Source organism: Microcaecilia unicolor, chromosome 2, assembly GCF_901765095.1.
Source record: "Microcaecilia unicolor chromosome 2, aMicUni1.1, whole genome shotgun sequence".
Lineage (NCBI taxonomy): Eukaryota > Metazoa > Chordata > Amphibia > Gymnophiona > Siphonopidae > Microcaecilia > Microcaecilia unicolor.
Window position 1 is genome coordinate 50,251,297 of NC_044032.1, and position 22,539 is coordinate 50,273,835.

Genomic DNA, 22,539 nt, shown 5'->3' on the forward strand with positions numbered 1-22,539 from the left:
AGTTCTTCCGGTGCAGTGACCAATCGCTTGCCTGGAGGTGGAGGGGCTGCGTTATCGCGAGAGCTACTGGTGCAGATCCCGTTCCCAGAATGCTGTGGAGTTCCTTTTCCTTACGCGGCCTGAGGTGAGTAAGATATGGCGCTGGGAGTTGCTTACTCAATCCATGGAGTATCCACGGCATCAGGCGGCAGAGCGTTTCAAATGAGGGAGAAGCGGCGATACTGACGCCCCAAATACCGGGCTGTGCGGAAATGCTCCGCCATTGGGGATATTTATAGCTGAAAACTAAAAGTCATAATCAGGCTGCAGCGGCGGTTGAAGAGGAGCAGGGCCGGGGCTGTAAGAGCTCCTGGGATAGGTCTGACTCTGGGCTAGGCCTGGGTTGACTAAATTCTGCTGGTCAGTGCTAGGACGGAGGCTTAACTATCTCGGAGCCCGGCTTCGGTTTTGTTGGCACTGCTATGTCCGCTTTCCTGCTTTCCACGGTTGGTTTATTTCAGGAACGGGCAGCCACGGTCCTCGAGGGCCACAACCCAGTCGAGGTTTCACGATTTTCACCTTCAATAAGGATGAATTGATTTGCATGTAAATAAATCATATGCATATTCATGGTGGAAATCTTGAAAACCCAACTGGGTTGTGACCCTCGAGTATCGTGCTTGCCCACCCCGGGTTTATTCCAGTCTCTTGCTATATTACAAATATACTGCAAGGTACAGTGCAGGGGTGCTGGGTGTCAATCGTGACCATCACACAAAAATTCAATAAAATGTAGCTTAAAGTACCGATGGCTCTTTGGATTTGTGTGGCTTAGTCTGTGTTGTTGCTCTTTGCTGCTTCTTCAACCAACCTAAGGGTTGGGCCAGCCTAGTATTCCTGGAGAATGCTGCTAGTGATACCTTATAAATAATGTAATTAATTGCTTGATCTTATTAGGTCTAGACAGGCTAGATCAGGGGTGGGCAATCTCTGTCCTCGAAGACCATAACCCAGTCAGATTTGCAAGATTTGCCCAATGAGTATACATGAGATTTATTTGCATGTACTGTCCCTCTGTGCAAATGCAATGCATATTCATTGAGGGAATCCTGAAAACCCATGAGCTTTATTTGCACACAGCGAAGGCAGTGCATGCAAATAGATCTTGTGTATATTTATTGGGGAAATCTTGAAAACTGGCTGGTTTGTAACCCTCGATAACCAAGTTTTGGACTTCACAATTCTCTTTTGCTGTCCTGTTCATATTCTGAGCAGCTATTAGTTATTTGTCCTCTGTCCTTCCCTCCCCTCCCCCCAATCTTTATTGGTTTTGTACTTTATATACAAAAGGAATGGTACTTCTAGGTGACATGTATCCAAAGTGCACATGTTGCTTAGTAATTTACAGTATTTTAATTTAGGATAGATGGATATGTTGCATAGAGGTAATATGGAGGTTTAAGTGGTGTGGGTGGGAAGTGTTTTGTGGCTGCAGTGATGACTTTCTTAGGACACCTTTGGATTAATCATGAAAACAAATTGAATTCTGAGCGGCTACATTTCCCTTGAAAGGTGACTGGTAATAGGAAGTGTAGTGGAAAAACTGCATAACTTTGACCAGTTCTGCATTTTGAAATATGAAGAGGGGGGAAAATATAAGATATGCGGATAGCACATTCTAATGCTTTTGTAAATCTTATAATGGTTACATTTTTAATTTCCTACAGTTAATCTCTAAAAATGGTCCGCTATTCTCTTGACCCAGAGAACCCCACTAAGTGTAAGTAAACGCGTTGTTAACAGCATGCTTTCTATATACTAATACATAATGATTGTAAGAAACGGGAACCTAACAGTTTTTCTTTTGCTTATATTTTGATAGCATGTAAAGCAAGGGGTTCCAACCTTCGAGTGCACTTCAAGGTATGTCATCCTTGGCTTTTTTTTTTTTTTTCTAGTTTTATACAATTAGTAGAATTTCATTGCCAGTCCTGGAGAAAAGTGGAGTCTTTGTAGCTTGTGATTCCTTGTAAAGAAGACGGAGAATGGGCATCCAGATGGCAGATGACATTTAATTTATTAGGATTTATTTACCGTCTTTAAGTATGGCATAGTATACTTACAATGTAAACACAATATGTACTAGAATATTTTGATAGAGCGTAGGGTTTAAGCAAAAATGGAACATATAGGACAGGTATGTCAAACTCATGACTAATAATGGGCCGTTTCAGAAGTGAATATTCGTCCTCCCTATTCTGCCCCATTACAATTACTTAGGAGCCAGATTCACGCTATATAATTAACTAGATCTAGAATGCACATTAGGTAGTAGAAAACAGGTTGCACAGTTCTGCAGGCCACATGTTTGACACTCCTAGTATAGAATGTAGAGGACTTTTGTTGTAAAAGTTACTGAATTTGAAGATAAAATTATATTTAGGTTTTCCAGTTTTGTGCTGTAGCTTTTCATCACATACTTATGATCGTTTCATGTCTGCATCTCCTGTATCTGGTCTTCCTTTTGCAGAACACTCGTGAGACTGCCCAAGCTATCAAGGGCATGCACATTCGCAAAGCTACCAAGTATCTAAAGGATGTGACCTTAAAGAAGCAGTGTGTTCCCTTTCGACGTTACAATGGAGGCGTTGGCAGGTGTGCCCAGGTAAAGTGTTATGAGATTTGAACTGATTTAATATACTTTTGTTTTTCTGGGGGGGGGGGGGGGTTCCCCTCCTGTTTTGGAGGAAGCTACACTACTACCATGATGCTGGTTGCTGTGATGACTATCTTAGGACACCTTTGGAATAACCATGAAAACAATTTTATTTTCTGAGCAACCATTTTGTATCTGAGAAAAATGATGATTTTTTTTTTATTTTGGGGAAAAATGCTACTGAATCTCTTTGTCTTCCAGGCCAAACAGTGGGGCTGGACACAGGGACGCTGGCCTAAAAAGAGCGCAGATTTCCTGCTACACATGCTTAAAAATGCTGAAAGCAATGCTGAGCTCAAGGTATGCTGAAAAAATTTATACTTTTAAATGTTTTGTTACTTGCCTTTCCTGCCCAAGAGGGCTTACAGTCTAGGACAGTAAAGGTCACATAACATTAGTGAGAGACATGGGACTTCGAACCTAAGGCATATGTACCACAAAGTGGCATGCCAGGAGGTTTTGTTCGGCACACATGGTTGGTGTTGCTGACAGGGATGCCCAAGCCCCTACACTGAGCAGCAGGGAAGTCAGCAGCATTTGTAGCCAGGGCAGAGAGTGGAAATGTGTGGTGGAACGTAATTGTTCATAGTAATTAAAGTCTGGGAAAAAGAAGTGGCATGCAGTATACGATGGGTTTCCAACCCCTGGCTTATCTGATTCTAGCCCTTTGGCTAATTCTGCACTGGTCATTTCTTTTTTTTTTTTTTACCTGTACGCTTATAAATTGCAGTGTCCTTTCTTAAATCGGGAGGCACATTCTCAAATTCATTTACTTAGTTTAGAATTACAACAGTTCCTGGTTCCAAACGGGTTTGTTTTTGTAGTTGAACAGGACATTTTCTTAGTAGATACCTTGTAGAAATATTTGGTTATTGTCTATAGCAAGCTGCAGCTGCAAAAGGTTAGAAGCAAAATCATATCCATTTCAGGTTGAAAAATCCTTGGCAGCTAAGATTTAATTCCTGGGAATTGCTAGTGGAGTCCTAACCTGTGGAAAGGATTCCATAACCCTGCCAGTTATGTGATATGGTGAGCAAGCTTGGATACATTTCAGAAAAGGAAAAAAGACTAGGGAAAGCAAAGGAAAAGGATGGGACAGGGCAAGCAAAGCACACGAACAAAAAATAAAAAGAGGATAGAACCCCCAACCTGTTCACCAACACATGCAAAAAGGTGATCAAAATAAGAAATATGCACAAAAAGAAAAACTGCAAGCAAAGTAATAAAAGAAAAACAATTTGAGAAAAATAGCTTTCCCATGTCTCTTAAAATTCAGGTGCTTGTCTGCATTTTGTAAGTTATCCAGCTCTGATTTTTCTGCATGAGTCAACTTGAACTCTGGTAATGAAAGATAAAACAACAAGGCACTATAATCACAGTGTTTTTATGAGAGACTGATCCCAGAATCTAGCTTACATATATTTTAACAGTTACTCCAGCCAGGCTATTTTTGGAATTTTATATCAGCTGGTGACCCACTGCCTTTGATGAAACAAATACAGAGTGATGATGTTACAGTCACATTAGAGAATAATTTATATAATGTTCATTGCAAGTTTTGGTTTTGTTGTGTTGCCGAGTTCAGGCACTTAAGTTGGATCAGTAGGGTTTGCCTTCTCGAACAGATCGGTCTTTAGTGATTTCCGTAAGTTGAGGTGATCCTGCGTTGTCTTTATGGCTTTCGGAATGTGTTCCATAGTTGCGTGCTTATATTGGAGAAGCTGGATCTGTAAATTGATTTGTACTTGAATCCCTTGCAGCTAGGGTGGTGAAGATTTAAGTATGTTCGTGATGTTCTAACTTCAGGTACTACGGATGATTTTAACGACAGGTTACATATTGCTAACAGCAGATTTATGCCATCCGGTCCAGGTCATTTACTACTCTTTAATTTGTCAATTTGGTTCAGTACATCTTCCAGGTTCACAGAGATTTCTTTTAGTTCCTCATCATCATCACCCTTGAAAACCATTTCTGGTACAGGCTGATCTCTTATGTCTTCTTCCGTAAAGACAGATGCAAAGAATTCATTCAGTTTCTCTGCTATGACTTTGTCCTCCCTGAGTGCCCCTTTTACTCCTTCTTGATGTAACGGTCCCACGTATTCCCTTGCAGGCTTTCTGCTTCTGATGTACCTGGAAAAGTGTTACTGTGAGTTTTAGTCTCTGCGGCAAGTTTCTCTTCATATTCTTTTGTAGCCTTCTTTATTAATGCTTTGCATCTGACTTGTCAGTGCTTATGTTGCTTCTTATTTTTTTCATTTGGGTCCGTTTTCCATTCTTTGAAGGACAATCTTTTGACTGTAATGGCCTTTTTTACTGCACCTTTTAGCCATGCTGGCTGACGTTTTCTCTTTATTCCACCTTTTGCAAATACATGGAATGCATCTGGACTGGGCTTCCAAGATGGTATTTTTGAATAATGTCCACGCCTGATTGTGTCCTAACCTTTGCAGCCGATCCTTTTAGTTTCTTTTTAACCATTTTCCTCATTTTATTATAGTTACCCTTTTGAAAAATAAATGCAGTTACTGTGGATCTCATTTTATTTTCCATATTGGATTTGTCGGACCACCTGCCCAGCTGCTTTTTGGTATTATATGTAATGTACAGGGCCATGAGCCATTATTATTGGATGATAATGATAGAGTGCATATGTTCATTCAGATAACAGAATATATGCCGTTGGTTCATTATTCAAAACCGTCAGTGACTGCACTTTTTTTAAATGCCACCCACCGCATTTAAAAAATATGTATATTCAGCACCTCTGAATGGATAGGCAAACATGCTGGATATACATAGAATGCAGTCAGCTATGAGTGTCGATATTCAACTGCTGTATAGCTAAGTGGTTTACTTTTACAGGCCTAAAGCAAGCCAAGCAGTGGTAATATTCAGCTGCTATATGTATACCTGTACATACAAATTGCTGGCATGGTCCTCCACTCTATCTCTGTCCAGGCACAATATGGATAGTGCTGAAACGGTCAAAGAGATTTTTGCTAGCACTATATAGTGCTTTTGAAAATCTACAGGTAGTAGGCTTAAATGTTTACTGGCCACTGGGAAACAAAGTCCTCTTGAAAATGGATCCAACTGGATATTGCTGGAGTTAGATGTAGGTGTTTTATTGATGGAATTCCCCTAATTTTCTTGCAAATGGACGTACTTAATTTTAATGCTTTGGAGATTTTTCTTCCTCCATATAACCCCTTGATTCTTGCCAGAGGCCTTATTCCCAGTACTTGCAAATAATTCTCTGCCATTCATGAAGTTTACAGCCAGCATCTAAAATGGGCTCCTGCTTCAAGGCTGGGCATGAAAGCTGGGCCATTGTGTAGAAGTCGCTATAGAGGGGAAAAAGGGAGAAGGATGACAGCAGCTGTGGATAACACTCTCATCCTCCCTGTCTCATCAGCTCATAACCTTGAGGTCATCTTCGACTCCTCCCTCTCCTTCTCTGCACATATTCAACACTGCTAAAACCTGTCATTTCTTTCTCTACAATATCACCAAAATTCGTCCTTTCCTTTCTGAGCACACTACCAGAACCCTTATCCACACTTACCACTTCTAGCTTAGACTATTGCAACTTGCTTCGCACAGGTCTCCCACTAAGCCACCTCTCTCCCCTTCAATCTGTTCAAAATTCTGCTGCACGACTTATATTCTGTACCCTATATTCTAAACTGAATTCTTCCAATATTTGCTTGTATAACTGTTTAATTCTATTACACTTTTTGTTTTTTTAATGTTCTCAGTGTAATACCAAATTGTATTCTTCTCACTCCGGAATGGCGAATGCCATAACGGAGCATTGTAAGCCACATTGAGCCTGCAAATAGGTGGGAAAATGTGGGATACAAATGCAACAAATAAAATAAATATTCCACCAGTGTCATTATGCTCATATTAGCCCTGTCCTCAAGTCACTTCATTGGCTCCCTGTTTCCACATACTTTTCAAACTCTTCTTGTTGACTTACGAGTGCATTCACTCTGCAGCTCCTTAGTACCTTTCCCTGCACTCCTCCCTGGGAACTCTGTTCAATGGGTAACTCTTTGCTAACTCCAGACTCTGTTCCTTTTATCTTGCTGCACCATATGCCTGGAATAGACTTCCTGAGCCGGTATGTCAAGCTCCATCTCTGGCCATCTTCAAATCTAGGCTAAAAGCCCTCCTTTATGATGACGCTTTTAACGCCTAACCCTCACTCACTTGTTCAGTACCCATCTTTTATGATTCCCACCTTAGTAATTCCCTTATGTTTTATTTGTCCTGTTTGTCTCTCCTAATTAGATTGTAAACTCTGTTGAACAGGGACTGTCTCTTTATGTCCGGTGTACAGTTCTGCATACTTCTAGTAGTGCTATAGAAATGATTAGTAGTAGTAGAGAAGAGGAAGGGGAACAGCTGGTGAGATAAGAAAAGTGAAATAACCTAGAAGGGGGTGAGCAAAGAGTGTGAAAAGTGTAGCACTGTAGAAATGATTGGTTGTAGTAGTGAAAAGTTACAAGAATGCTAAATGGGGGGGGGGGGGGGGGGGGGGGGGGGAGAGGCAAAATGGCACAAAAACTTTGAATAAAAATAGACATAAGCACACTTCCCTTGTTTGTTATTCACGTTTCCTTTTTTCCCACCTCTGCTAGGAACAGAATGCACTAGAAACCACTATACATGCCCATTCTGAAAAATAGTATTCTGATTTGGATGTCTTTATTGTAAGGCTGGATATCATTGATACATTAAAATGGGTTTGGTTAAACTCTGGAACACTGTCTATTGTCCATTTATAGCTTTAAATCAGGACTTGACAAACCCCAGATGCATGGCTGCCAGATTGGACCTGGCACCTAGGTTTCGCTGGCAAAGTACATAGGCAATGGGCTTGATGCTGCAGAAAGCAGGGTGCATCAGCAGCAGGCTTTCTACTTTTCACTCCACCTTCCACTGTGGCACCTTTTATATGTGCACACCCCCTTCCTCACACCTGCATCTCAGACCTGTAGCCTATAGTAGAGGAAAGAAAGCAGAGTAGCTGCGTATTGGGCCGCAACCTTCTCTTCTGCCGCCTGATGCTGTATGTAAAATTTGAACCACTTGGTTCAAATTTTGCTTTCAATGCCAGAGCAGCAGATGAGGAGGATGTGGCCTGATATACAACTTCTCTCTTTTCCTTCCAGTCTCCTCCTCTGTGGGGGAACTGCATGTCTGCTGTAGGAGGAGGGAGAAGAAGAGAGCACTGAGTGCTAAGGGTGGGAGGAGATGGAGCAAGAGCTAGGTGTCTGTGTGCTGCAGGAGTTGGGATGGGAGGGAGAAATAGCTGGGTTTCTGTGTGCTGTGGGGGGGGGGGAGCACTGGGTTCTTTGTGTTGTTTGGGGGGCAGCAGGAGGGTGAGAGTTCAGTGTTTGTGTGCTGGCAAGGTATGTGCAAGTGAAGTAGAGAAAGCTGGAGAGACTTGGGGGGGGGGGTTATTTGGAGACAGTTAAGCAGGGAGAGGGATGTATGTCATAGTAGGGTATACGGAGTGGTGATAACGGAGAGAATTAAGGAAGGTATATACTGTGGGTATGGTTTGGGCCTGGTAATAGAGGTTTATAAAATGAGTGGAGTGGAACGGGTAGACATGAATCGCTTGTTTACTCTCTCCAAAAATACTAGGACTAGGGGGCATGCAATGAAGCTACAAAGTAGTACATTTAAAACAAATCGGAGAAAATATTTCTTCACTCAACGTGTAATTAAACTCTGGAATTCGTTGCCAGAGAATGTGGTAAAAGCAGTTAGCTTTGCGGGGTTTTAAAAAGATTTGGATAGCATCCTAAAAGAAAAGTTTGTAAGCCATTATTAAGATGGACTTGGGGAAAATCCACTGCTTATTTCTAGAATAAGCAGCATAAAATGTATTGTACTGTTTTGGGATCTTGCCAGGTACGTGTAACTGGTACTTGTAACCTGAATTGGCCACTGTTGGAAATAGAATGCTGGGCTTGATGGACCTTCGGTCTGTCCCAGTATGGGAACACATGAGAGAGAGCTAAAGGAGTGTATGCTGGAGAAGGGTGTTTCAGAGAAATATCAGAATGTGTGAGCTGGGGGAAGGTACAGAGAGAGTTATGGGGATGTGTGTGTGCCAGGAGAAAGGATGGTGTTATAACTGGGGGGAGGGGCTTTGCTTGGAGACAGGGAAAGAGAAGAAGTTTGGGGGGGGGGGGGGGGCTGAAAATCAGCCTTGTTTATTTGGAGATTTCTGCAACAGCCCTGTTGATAGGATAAATTTAAAATGTTAATCTTTTTTTTTTTTTTCTTGGGTTGGAAGGAAAGAACATGGATTGTGAGATGCTCCTTGAAGAGGGTGGGGATTGAGAGAGGCTGCTGCTTAGAGTGAGAGAGGAGAGATAGCGAAGCTGTTATTGGGGGTGGGGATGCAAGGCTAAACCTGCTGCTGGGATGACTGGGTGGGTGATAGGCTTTAGGCTGAGGGTGAACAAGCAATGGGAAGATGTTAACATTGCAGGCTACTGAGGGCTGGTGGGCAATGGAGAAGGGCTAAGACTGCAGCTTCGGTGGGTAGGTGGGTGGGTGCACCATATCACCTACCCACACTTTACAGCTGTAGCCTCTGCTCCATTACTCCAGCAACTGCAGCCTAAAGCCTCTGTCCATTGTCAGATACACTGCAGGTGGATGGGTAGTGGGGAGGGCAGTAGTCTGTGCTCCTTCCCTGCTATTGCAATAAATATGAATATGCGATTATTTTTATTTCCTGTATACTGCATGATAGTACATAAATATAATTCTTCCAGTCATTTCAAGTGTTTCTTCTAGATTTTTGGGCTGGTTCCTAGAACCCAGGAAACTTTGTCAAGGCCTGGTTTAAATGCATTTTCTGCTTTCTCAGTATTTCAGTTGGGTGAGTTATCTTTAAAATGTAAAATCTTTTGGAAAAGAGATTCATCTAATAATCGGGGATAATGGATTTCAGGGAGACCCTCACAAGAAACAGAATTTCAACAATGTTTGCAAAGCTTCAGAAATTTAGGACGTAATTTAAAAAGTTGGAATGTCAAGTTGTTTAGTCAGGTGTAACATATGATTAAAACTCTAGAATTGTCTGATCCATATCTATTAGGCACAAACCCATTTTGTTCAGGAGCAATTAAATGATGTTAACCTATTAGCCAATACTTTAACAAAGATATAGGACGGTAATTACCAGCCAAAAGAGGCTCTCCTGAAGGATTTATTGTATAATAATCCATACCAGAGGCATAAGATGTTTTTTGTGTGGCAATGATGACTGTGTTAGGACACCTTTGGAATAACCATGAAAATACTCATGTGTCTGAGCTACCACAGTCTGTCTTCAGCATCTCCCTCATCTTGCTTTTGGGGGTACGACTTTCTTTGTACAAGTGTTAGCATTGCACACCATAAGATGGAACAGTGATGAATCTTTTGTGTTTGTTTAAGGGTCTCGATGTTGACTCGTTGGTCATTGAGCACATCCAGGTCAACAAGGCCCCTAAGATGCGTAGACGGACCTACCGTGCTCATGGCCGCATCAACCCATACATGAGCTCTCCCTGCCACATTGAGATGATTCTCACAGAGAAAGAACAGATTGTTCCCAAGCCAGAGGAGGAAGTCGCTCAGAAGAAAAAGGTCAGGCAAACCTGAGACTTCTGTTTTTGCTTTAGAATAAAAGGTTCATTCTTGATGACTGATTTGAAAGCAAGTTGTGGTTGCTGTGATGACCATCTTAGGACACCTTTGGAAAAACCATGAAAAGGAACTATTTGGGCTGAGTAACCACAATATTTCAGTGTGAGCAGATGTCAAAGCAAGTGGGAAGGGGGCAATTGGCAATTTGTCTTGAATGTTTGTCAATTTTAGTCTTCGTGGAGAAGAGGTTGGGAGCCAGCACATTTTTTAAATTTACTTGCAAACATTTATTTTCAGGTAATAGAATTAAAAAAAAATCTTATCTGTTGGAATGATTTTTTTAAATATAATTGCTCAGCCTCATTTGTAAAAAAAATGAAGAGCAGTGTATCATATTCTGTACGACTGTAATCTCCAACTTGTTTTCCTCAGAAGTACAGCACAGTCATTTCCCATGGGAAGAGCTGCACATAAGTAAAGTAGAAAAAGCTAAATGTTACTGGGTGCATGGCATGCAAGATTGGGCTCTAATATTAGGAGAAGGTCAGGGACGCAGGGCACATTGCATGAGATTGGAATCCAGAAAAGGTTTCCATTTATTCCTGCAATGCTGTGAAACTAGGTACAGTAAGTTTAGCCCGGGCTGCCTCTCCATTTCTGTCTTGTGTTGTAGTTCATCAGTCTTCCTGCCAGCTTTGCCTCATTCTTTGATTGTTAAACCAATGTGCTTTGATAGCTCCTCCAAGCCTGTGTTTGCTTGTTGAGGTGCTCCCCCCCACCGCTGTGGGGCCAGGGTGCTGCTGTTGAGCTGAACCGTTTTGTTCCCCCCCCCCCCCCCCCCCCCCCCCGTATCCTGCTGAGTGCAAGGACCCGTTAGTGTTACCTGGCTGACACTGTTACTGCCAGTGCAGTTTGAGTATTGGCAGCTGGTCTGAAGCAGCAAGTGGATGTTGTTTGGGTAGCAGTGGTGAATTTGTTGTTGTGCATGGCAAGCAGTGGCTGTAACAGCAGGAATGAAAAGAGGGGCTTGGACAGCATGGAGATAAATGTAAGGGGAGGAGTGGCCTAGTGGTTAGGGTGGTGGACTTTGGTCCTGGGGAACTGAGGAATTGAGTTCGATTCCCACTTCAGCCCCAGCAGCTCCTTGTGACTGGGCAAGTCACTTAACCCTCCATTGCCCCAGGTACAAATAAGTACCTGTATACAATATGTAAGCCGCATTGAGTCTGCCATGAGTGGGAAAGCACGGGGTACAAATGTGACCAAAAAAAAAAAAATTTGGATATATGGGAGGAACGTCTAGTATCTAAAATAATCCTGTTCCTAACCCATTTTGGATAAAATGTGCTTTCAAGTAGTTCTAAGAGGGAAAGAGGAGTTTGAACATTTTGGGTTTAGTTCAAGGTGAAATTAAACAGGCTGTGGACAGCCTTGACAGAAGCACAGACGTGGACAAAATAGATTTAAAGTCTCCGGTAACTTTGAATTTCCAAAGGTATGAAGCAATGAACAAAAAATAAGCTCTTTGCTCCCGTGTTGGAACCATGCCACCTTGATACTATACTGGAACTTTATTCATGTTCTTTACGAGACTTTTTCATTGTGTCTACTCAAAAGAACAGGTATTTCATTTCGTGTACTAATACATACAAAATATTTTTTAATAAAATTTGTAAAACTTTAATTTGTTCTAACTTTGGTTTGCCTCTTGGGTCAGATAACACATTTCAGACTGTTCCCTTCCTCTCTTTCAGATATCTCAGAAAAAGCTGAAGAAGCAGAAGCTTATGGCCCGGGAGTAAATCCACATGTATATAAATTAAAATTAAAAAAAATAGTTTCAGAACTCACTGTTTGTGCTTTCATGTTACAATGTGAAACTATAAAGTCAAAAGAAAACACCATAAATGTGGGAAACTAACAAAGAAAAACTAGAAGGTGTTACAATAGAATATTGTAATATTGATATTGCAGGTTTATCTCATAAACTGGATGTTCTCGCTGCTTTGTTAGGCTCTCATGACTTGAACCTGAACCCAGAGAAATCTTCAGGTATCTAGGACAGGGCACCAGCTTTGCAGTCCCCTTTGTTGATAGCAGGGAGTATTGCATTTAATCCTATAGTGAAAATACTAGGGGTCCTTTTGGACCAGAATCTTAACTTTCAGGCACAGATTTTCCGAGTGGTACAATGTAGCTTTTTAAAACTCTGATTACTATACTCTGGGGCCTTTTCTCTATTCCAGCTGGTTGGGTACTGGTCTACTCCCTTGTAATCAGTCACCTGGACTATTGCAGTGCCCTTTATAATGGGTTGCGTCGTTCAGACCTTCGGCGTCTCTAGATAGTCCAAAACGTGGCTGTTAAGTTGCTGACTAGTTCCAAACAATTTTGCTGTCACTTTTTTTTTTTTTTTTCCTTTTTAAACTTTGTGTTTATTTTTCAAGTCAAGCAACAAAACAGTAAAAAAACTTCAAATATTAGGATTCAACAGTACTCTTGACAAAACTCCAATTCAAAACTATTCCCCCCCCCCCCCCCCAGACCAGCACCACCGGAAGAGCAAAATGCAGAGGGTATGAAAGTACTGGAAGAAAACAGTAATAGGGTAACAGTTGTCAAGTCCAATGCAGTGGATCCCAAAGCCCCTGGGCAGCATTCTATGGACTCATACTTTGATACCAAATGAGAAAGGGTGCCCAAACCTGCTGGAAAGCAGCCACATGGCCTTGCCTCTGTGCTGTCAGCTTACTGAAGTAGTAGGCATCCCTCAAAGCACGCCAAAGCTGTGCCAGCTGCGTAATCCCTGCAGATTTCCAATTTTTCATTACCTCTCAATGAAGAACTGCTAGACAGGGTAGGAATAGCTTCACCACATCTGGAGAGAGAACCAGGTACCACATGCAACAAAAACAGAGCAGGATCCACTGATCTATGTGAGCAGTAAGCAGTTTTTAAAAAAGCCCAGCCAATCCAAGAAGGCCCACTAAGATGGCAAGGTCCACCAAGTGTGGAAATAAGTACCCAGTCCACCACAAACCCGCCAACATATCCTCGTAAGAGCAATAGCTGTGGGAGCCCTATACCATTTATAGAGCTATTTTCGGACCATATTATAAGTGGTCTCCCACTCCTGATATAACAAGGTGTCTGTTGTGGGCCAGACTGATATTAAAAAAAAAAAAGAGAGGGGGATGATCTTGGATGATGCAAACCTTTGGCTAAAAAAATCTTCCAACAGAGTTAAGGTTCTCTGAACCCCCCCCCCCCCCCCAATCCAATATGCTTCTCTATAAAGCAGGTGTCTAAGTTGCAGATACATGAAAAAAAAATCTTGAAATGCATGCTGCAACTCCAAAAAAAAGAAGAAAAGGCCACCCTCCTGAAACACCTGCCAAAGATGTGAGAGCTGCTTCCGCTCCCAGTCCTACATAAGTGTTGCTATACTGGGACAGACTGAAGGCCCATCAAGCCCAGAATCCTGTTTCCAACAGTGGCCAATTCAGGCTACAAGTACCTGGCAGGATCCCAAACAGTACAATACATTTTATGCTTCTTACCCTAGAAATAAGCAGTGGATTTTCCCAAAGTCCATCCTAATAATGGCTTATGGACTTTTCTTTTAGGAAGCCATCCTTTTTTAAACCCTGCTAAGCTAACTTTTTTTTTTTTTAACCACTTTCTCTGGCAACAAATTCCAGAGTTTAATTACACATTGAGTGAAGAAATATTTTCTCCGATGTGTTTTAAATTTACTACATTGTAGCTTCATAGCATGCTCCCTAGTCCTAGTATTTTTGGAAAGAGTAAATAAGCGCTTCATGTCTACCTGAGGACTGGGTTAAAAAAATACTACCTTCGATGACCCACCGGAACCTTTCGGAGCTCTTTCAGTATCCTAGAATGTATCTCATCCAGTCCAATAGCTATGCCTGTACAACTTTTGTTGAAGATTGAGACAGTTTTTAAGGTTGAAATGTTGTCCTCCATTTGTAGATGGGGTGGCATCCTATTACTTTGTTTCCTTTAGAAATTGGAGAAAATTAGGCATTGTGAGAATAACACTATGCTGTGGAACTGCAGAGTGTTGGTCAGAAGGTTTGAAGTATTTAAAAATACGTCTGAGAAAGGAATACTGCTTGGCACAGAGTGCAAAAGAGACTGCAGGTACTACCCTGGTTAAACTGAATACACTGCTAGCTATTGGAAGAGGAAAAGAACTTTTCATGTGGCTAGTCCAAACCACCTGTGAAAAAAGGACTTTCCTCACTGGAACTGTATTAGTATATTCTAAATGTACAGCATCTGAGGTGTCAGGCTAGTGCAGTAAATGAGGATTTTATTATATTTTAAAGGTAATAAATAGAAATAAAATATATACCTTTTTTTTATTGGACTAAATACATCTTTTGATTAGCTTTCAAAGATAACCCTTGAAATCGGAAATAAGCAAATGTTGACAAATATCAGTACATATAAGTGAAACAAAACAACAACAACAATTTCTAAAGCGCTACTAGGGTTACGCAGCGCTGTACAATTCAAACATAGAAGGACAGTCCCTGCTCAAAGAGCTTACAATCTAAACGACAAGAGAACAAACTAAGGACAAGTGAACAATCTAGAGGACGAGTGAACAGTTAATCTGATAGGGTGGATAGATTGGGGTATTCCAATGATAGTCTCACAGGAAGAGCGAGGGGTAGGTGGATAAGAGATGAATGGTTAGATAAGAGGGTGACAAAGCAGTAGAATTTTATGGTTTATAATGGACTAGGAAACCCAGCTCTCTCTTGAGTCCTGTCTGGTTATATTTTAATTAACAGCCATTGACATTGAAAGTGGGGTGGGGGGGGGGGGGGGCGGGGATAAGAAGAGATTATTGTGGGAAATATATATTAATTTTTTTCTCAGTTTTCAGTATCCTAAATGAGTATGCTGGGAATAGCAAACTAGACACACTGTTTTCTGCAGGGCTTTTTTCGAGGGGGTACTTGGAGGTACTGAGTACTGGCACCTTTTCCATTGTCTGCAAAAATTGACCCGTGGTCCCAAGTTTTAATGACAGAGCTCAGGCTCTACACACCAATTCTGCGATTCTGTGACTGGTTGCGGGGGGGGGGGGGGGGGGGCTGGCTATTGTAGGGTAGGTCCCTCAGTGATCACCGCATCCCTGAAAGGTGGCCTGGAATTTGAGTACCGGCACCCTTTTTGCTAGAAAAAACCGCACTGGTTTTCTGGCAGATTAAACAGGTTGCTACCTCTCATAAGAGTGTACAGAGGAGCTTCATAGTCAGGGAGAGAAGCCTGAAGAACTCTGATGAGGTACCCTATGCACCCAAGCGATGCTAAGGAGTTTGAGGTGGATTATTCTGTTAATGGCTATCGCCATTGCGACATAATGTAAGCCACATTGAGCCTGCAAATAGGTGGGAAAATGTGGGATACAAATGCAGCAAATAAAATAAAAATAAAATTATTTTTAGGGTGGGGAATTGGGGGTATTCTCATTTTTAGACAAAATTATGCACACTTTGGGCAGATACAAATGAAAACCTGAGTGTGAAGTCCTGCCATCTGAGTTGGTTGCTCTGAAAGACCAATATATCCAGGAAGCTTACACAAATCAATTCTTGCCCTTGACACCGCCATTATTAATGCTGTTCTTATGTTCTCCTTTACCACAATCTCCAGTTTTCTTGCATTGAGCTTTTTATCAGCTGGAATTGGAATGTCCCAGGTGGTCATAATATCATCATGTTCCATAATTCTCTAGGTTCATGATCACAATGTTTTTCTGGCACAGTTATGTTGTAATGTTTCCAGTGGATGAGATGTCACCTTATTGTGCCTTGCTGTATGTAAACCTACCGTCAGCTATGAGATGCAGAACCATTTCCAACTCCTTATAGAATCTACTGTTTAGGGTGCAAGAACAAAACCAAAAACAATCAAAAATTGTAAACAGTAAGGGGTGGTTTCCCAGCTTTTAGTGACTAAATTTAGTCAGACCAGTCAAAGGCTGGGAAATCCCCAGGTTTTTAAACAGAGCTGAATCCCAGCTTTTATCAGCAGTTGGGCAGGTCACCAAATGTTTTGTTTAGGGTGTATTTATCCCTCCCAATACGGTAGACCACCCACCAATACCTGGGAGTAAATAAATCACCCAAGGCTGCATCAGTTTGCTCTTTATTAGATATCTCATCAAGTATTTGGACAATTAACAGATCAGTGCAGAATATTGCTACATGAAATTACCTCTATATCTGAGACTCCAAAGAATATACAACCAATTAGTTATGGGAATATAGTAAATAGGTGTTCTCTGGGTCTGAGTCTCTAATGCCAAAGCCAATTAGTAGATATAAAAGACTCAAAGCTACTCATGAGAAAGCAATTGGATTACTTGCCAATTCAGATACAATTGATTGGTTTCTCATGGGAGAGAGAAACTCAGCTGGTTCAAAGGTACTAGCTGTGGCTGTCTCTCTCCATTGAACTAGGAAGTACACCCACTTTTATATGTCCATTCAGGATATGACAGTAACACACCTTATTGGGTATATGTTAATGTCATAGTTAACACTGATTGGTTATGGTACTGAATTGATTAGTATTTACTGGAAGGCTAAGTCATCATCCTGTCTTTTTCAAAGACATCTGTTACCACCATATTGCCACATCCATGCAACTCTGCAAGTTAGACCCCCGCCCTTCCTTATTCTTGCAGATGTCTGCTTGCTCTGCAGTGTCTCAATAGCTCATGAGCCTTTGAGCAACACGAGTTCAAGACAGAGTCACAGGCCTTTAAGTTTTTCTCTCATTTTGGATCCTGAACCAAAGTCAGGCCTGGGACCAAATAATAATAATATTCACTACATATATAAGTTTTCCCAGTTTTTTCAATGCTCACTGTGAATCATCTCATCTGTAGAACAACTGCTGACCTTACAGAATGGATGAGCTGGACAAAGTATATTCTTAATTTAACTGCACTATTTAAAAAAATGTTATTAAGAATTTATAGCCTGCATTATCTCCTATTTATTTATTTTCAAATTTTACTTATTTTCAACATTTCTATTCCACACTATTTTTGGGATTCTAGGCAGATTACGACATAACATTCACAATCTGGTACATAAAATGCAAAACAAATTGAGCAATATGATAACAGATTCATAATTTAAAATTCATAAAATCAAATCATAATAGTCAAGTATGCAGTCTGAAAGCCTGACCAAATAAAAAAGTCTTTAGAGAAACTTTAAAATCTTTCATGTCCCTCATAGTGTGGATATTCAATGGCAAATCATTCCACAATTTAGGTCCCACTACATTGAATACAGACAATTGATTCTTGTCACGATATATCATGCAAAAAGAAGGCACATCAAGCAAATGGGCAACTGCAGACGCGAGGGTTGATGCAAATGTAAGTATATGATACCACTGGAGAAATCTTATTAATCAAAACCTTGAACGCCAACAGCAATATCTAGTAACGTATCCGAAATTTAATTGGCAATCAATGTAATGCCATCAGAACAGGTGTTATATCTTCTCATCTAGAATTATTTATTTTATTGCATTTGTATCCCACATTTTTCCACCTCTTTGCAGGCTCAATGTGGCTTACAATACATCATGAATAGTGGAAATATATAAGAAAATAGACATTTAGTATTACATAATCTTGGGTAACATGATAATGATAAAGCATGATGGTGGTTTAACAAGCAAATATCGTAAGACAATTATGGATATATGTATAGGAGTTCACGTTTGTTGATCTTTGTGGTATGCCTTGTTAAAGAGATGGGTCTTCAGTAGTTTGCGGAAGTTAGTTCATAGGTCGTTTTTAAGTTGCGCGGTAGCACGTTCCAGAATTGTGTGCTCAAGTAGGAGAAGGTTGACGCATGCGTTAGTTTATATTTTAGACCTTTACAGTTGGGGAAATGAAGATTGAGGAATGTGCGGGAGGATTTTTTAGCGTTCCTGGGTGGTAAGTCTATCAGGTCTGACAGAATGTCCTGTAATCAACCTCGCAGTTGCATTCTAAGCCATTTGTAGAGAGTTCAAAACTCATTTTGGAACACCCATTAACAGACTATTACAATAGTCAAAATGAGGACATATTACACTTTGCAAAACCATTCTAAAATTGTCATCTGTCAAAAAGTATTTCAAACACCTCACCCTTTGAGTTTGAAAAATATTATCCTTATAGTACTATGTATATGGTTCTGCATGGACAAAATTGGACCAATAATCACACCAAGTGATTTAATTTTCTGAACAAACGGTATATTAATACCATCAATTGTACAAAACTTAGGAAAAGAAGAAATAGGATGAGTACTTAGCAATATAATTTGAGTTTTGTTCATATTTATTTTAAGACAGTTACTTGTCATCCATTGTTTTTAATCATAGGTGATAATTTGGGAAAATCAAAAGGTTTAGACAATGTTTCTTCCATTCACAAAAGAAACTGTATATTGTCAGTGTAAATTCAGTATTCAAGCCCTAAAGTATTAAGCAACAGACATAAAGGTTTTTAGAAAGATTAATCTAATGTTGCAGATAAGGCAGAGCCTTGAGGAACTCCCAGACATATTCATAAGTGGAGATTGATCTCAACCCTGAAACACACGAAATTTCCTCAATGTTAGATATGACTCAAATCAATTATAAACTACACCATCTATTCTGATTGATTTTAATCTCTGCAGCAATATTTGATTAATTGTGTCAAAGCGCTATAGAAATGTTAAATAGTAGTAATGTCAAAAGCAGCGGAGATATCAAGTGACACTAAAAGAAAATATGAACCCTTATCAAAAATGCCATTGACACCAGTTCTATCTGCTTCTGTAACGTATCATTCTTTAGCATAATTACAAAGTATTATAATTACTAAGTAATTATATCTGTTCCTAACTCGAGTTTTACTGGTCTAACATTTGATGTATTTTATATTATATGATGTATTGTACTTTCTGATTAATATATTTTGAACATGTTTATGCTTTTCTAATTGTTACGTAAGTCACATTGAACCTGAGTTCTGCATCCTCTGATGTTTCACTTATCTATATACTGTCATCTACCAACATTTGCTTATTTCCGATCTGACGAAGAAGGGCAACCTTCGAAAGCTAAATCAAGAAATGTATTAAGTTATGTCCAATAAAAAAGGTATCATCTTATTTTCTTTTCCATGTTTTATTTTGTTTTATTTCTATTGATTACCTTTAAAAGTGGACTAACACGGCTACCACACCTCTCTAACCTGAGTTACAAAATTCCATCTACAAACTATAGTTTTCTTTGGAGCCATCAAATCCAAAGCAGTATGTATGGCAGAATCCCACTGGTCAACAGCATTTCCAGCATCCAAACTGCGTTGTCTCCTAACTTTTCACAAACTGTAGTTTCAAAAATATTCACATCAAAGGAAGGCCTATATTCAAATGGTAGTGAATTCCAAAGTAGAGGGCCTGCAACCTAAAAAAAAAAAAAATAGAAGCATGGTATTCTTTGAGCCTACTCTGGTGAAATGGGGGTAAATATTTGTCTGCAGAACAAAGTGATCTAGATGGATGATAGATCTGTAGGGGAAGCTGCAATCAACAATAGTACTACTACTACTACTTGACATTTCTAAAGCGCTACTAGGGTTACGCAGCGCTGTACAATTTAACATAGAAGGACAGTCCCTGCTCAAAGGAGCTTACATGGAGTTGGCGGTGGTGGAGAAGGGTACTGAGAGGAGGGATTTGTCCTGTGAGCGGAGGTTACGGGCGGGAACGTAAGGGGAAATGAGGGTAGAGAGGTAATGAGGGGCTGCAGACTGAGTGCATTTGTAGGTAAGAAGGAGAAGCTTGAACTGTATGCGGTATCTGATTGGAAGCCAGTGAAGTGACCTGAGAAGAGGGGTGATATGAGTATATCGGTTCAGGTGGAATATAAGACGTGCAGCAGAGTTCTGAACAGATTGAAGGGGGGATAGATGGCTAAGTGGGAGGCCAGTAAGAATAGGTGCAGTAGTCAAGGTGAGAGGTAATGAGAGCCGTGGACCAAGAGTACGGGTGGTGTGCTCAGAGAGGAAAGGGCGAATTTGGCTGATGTTAAAGAGAAAGAAGCGACAGGACTTGGCTATCTGCTGGATATGCGCAGAGAAGGAGAGGGAGGAGTCGAAGATGACTCCGAGGTTGCGGGCAGATGAAACGGGGAGGATGAGGGTGCCATCAACTGAGATAGAGAGTGGAGGAAGAGGAGAAGTGTACATCACTAATGGTTTATAAATTACTATAATAATTTAAATTGAATGTGCCACAACGCAGAAAGCCACTGTAGGTTAATCAGTACTAGAGAAATAGGACTATTATCGTGAAAGCCCACAAATGGGCTGCTGCATTGTCAGCTACCTGCAATGTGTGCAATAGGTATAGGTATGATAGAAGCCCTAAATTTAGGAAGTTCCAATAGCCAAATATGGCATCACAATGTTCTGAATCACTGTTTGGGGAAATGGGAGACTAGTAAAAAAGAGTAATAATTTTGTTCAGCCAGCAGATGGCAGTGTAACACTGAGGAGAGAGATGCATCTAAGCGAAAGGAGTTAAAATAAGAATCTGGCTCGAATCATTAGTGCCTTTTACAGTAGCCCGTTTTTCTCATACTGGACTTATGGAATTCTTTACCTTGTTCCATAATGTCTGTGTCATCTCAGAGAGACTTTAGACAGGTTTTCAGAAGTTAGTGATATGCAAAATATTTACTAAGTGCCTGATATCAATAGATGTGAAAGATCTGTTATTTATGCAAACACTGAATGGAATTGATCACGTTATTGTGTTCTGCCTTGAGCTAACTATGGTAAACGCTCAAAATTAAATTGCAAGTCACTTTAAACGTGCCTGTAACCAGGTTGACTGCATCATTGGAGAATTACACTCCTCTCCCACCCCTTGCTTATCCAGGGTGCCAACTGGTTTGTCCAGCAACGGTCCTGGGTCTTATTGAAGATTTTTGCCAAAGTGGTTCCAAATGAAAAATAGTTAAGGTTCCAGCCTTAGATAGTAGAGGGGCACAGAAGGGTTCTAGTGACCTCACTTTAGAGACAGGAGAGGTTCCACTGGGCTGTGCCCTGCACTTTGAGAGTCAATGACAGATGAGCCTTACATGCGTGCACCAGATTGTTCCAACTTTCATTTCTTCCTTGCCTGCAGTGCTGCGGCTCAAACCCTAAAAAAGACAGAGAGCCGACCGGAATTATAAGCCGCATTGAGCCTGCCATGAGTGGGAAAGCGCGGGGTACAAATGTAACAAAACAAAAAATTTTTTTTTTTTTTTAGATACCATTAAATTCTTACAGAGATGGTTGGGGATGGGTTAAATTCTTGTGGGGACAGGTAAGATTCCAGCAGGGACGGGTGGGGACGAGTAAGATTCCAGTGGGGACTGGTTAGATTTCTGTCCCCGAACAATTCTCTACTCTAAAATTTCTATTGAAACATTAAAAAGCAAGACAGATGGAGCTGGAATATCTCTGCAGAACTACAGGGAGTGTGAACTCCTGCGTGCACAAAAAGACACGAGAGAACTTGTAGAAGGAGACTGAAATGACATCTGAAGAAGAAAGACAACAGAAAAAAAAATCTTGCTGTTTCCATATTTGGCTCCCAATCAAAGAACGGATCATCTTCAAAATCTGCAACTTAGTCCACAAAATCATGTACGGCGTAGTCCCAGGATACATGACACACCTTATAGACTTACAACTTTGTATTTATTATCCACCGACTGGGCAAATGCCTTTGACGGTACTATGTAAGCCACATTGAGCCTGCAAATAGGTGGGAAAATGTGGGGTACAAATGCAACAAATAAATAAATATGTGGGAAGAGAGAAAACACTGATAATCCTTGAGCAACACTTCAGTCACAATTCCTTCTTCTAAACAGCCACAGCCCTGACCAATCTCGATGAAAGATTTCCACAACTGGCAGGGTTTTTCCAGTTCTTTACTCTGAGAAAAATACATTGGAAGGATTGCTGCCCTAACATGAAAGTGAAACTAGAGACACTGATGCTAAGAACTTGGCACTTGAGATCAAGGCAACTATAAAAGCATTCCCAGGCCATCTAGCAGGGAAGCTAAATTATAT

At 40.7% G+C, this 22,539-nt stretch overlaps 1 protein-coding gene and 4 non-coding genes across 5 annotated transcripts; all 5 read left to right on the forward strand.

The window, feature by feature from the left end:
- Positions 1 to 106: 106 nt before the first annotated feature.
- On the forward strand, positions 107 to 12,188 carry RPL17 (ribosomal protein L17). The gene is made up of 7 exons (XM_030192932.1): positions 107 to 124; positions 1,707 to 1,759; positions 1,862 to 1,902; positions 2,510 to 2,644; positions 2,897 to 2,995; positions 10,171 to 10,362; positions 12,117 to 12,188. The coding sequence occupies exons 2-7, from the start codon at positions 1,720 to 1,722 to the stop codon at positions 12,162 to 12,164; spliced, it is 555 nt and encodes a 184-aa protein (XP_030048792.1). The 5' UTR covers positions 107 to 124; positions 1,707 to 1,719; the 3' UTR covers positions 12,165 to 12,188.
- On the forward strand, positions 1,469 to 1,534 carry LOC115463918. Its single transcript, XR_003941175.1, has one exon. It is a non-coding gene; the product is annotated as a small nucleolar RNA SNORD58 (small nucleolar RNA).
- Positions 2,754 to 2,820, forward strand: LOC115463917. Its single transcript, XR_003941174.1, has one exon. It is a non-coding gene; the product is annotated as a small nucleolar RNA SNORD58 (small nucleolar RNA).
- Positions 9,986 to 10,051, forward strand: LOC115463920. The gene has a single exon (XR_003941177.1). It is a non-coding gene; the product is annotated as a small nucleolar RNA SNORD58 (small nucleolar RNA).
- LOC115463919 lies at positions 10,443 to 10,510 on the forward strand. The gene has a single exon (XR_003941176.1). It is a non-coding gene; the product is annotated as a small nucleolar RNA SNORD58 (small nucleolar RNA).
- Positions 12,189 to 22,539: the final 10,351 nt, after the last annotated feature.

Excerpts from the sequence above, each read along its gene's own strand:
- RPL17 (XM_030192932.1), top strand. The coding sequence starts at position 1,720 with ATGGTCCGCTATTCTCTTGACCCAGAGAACCCCACTAAGT. Across the intron at positions 1,760-1,861 it reads CCCAGAGAACCCCACTAAGT|CATGTAAAGCAAGGGGTTCC; the intron begins GTAAGTAAACGC and ends ATATTTTGATAG. Across the intron at positions 10,363-12,116 it reads AAGTCGCTCAGAAGAAAAAG|ATATCTCAGAAAAAGCTGAA; the intron begins GTCAGGCAAACC and ends CCTCTCTTTCAG.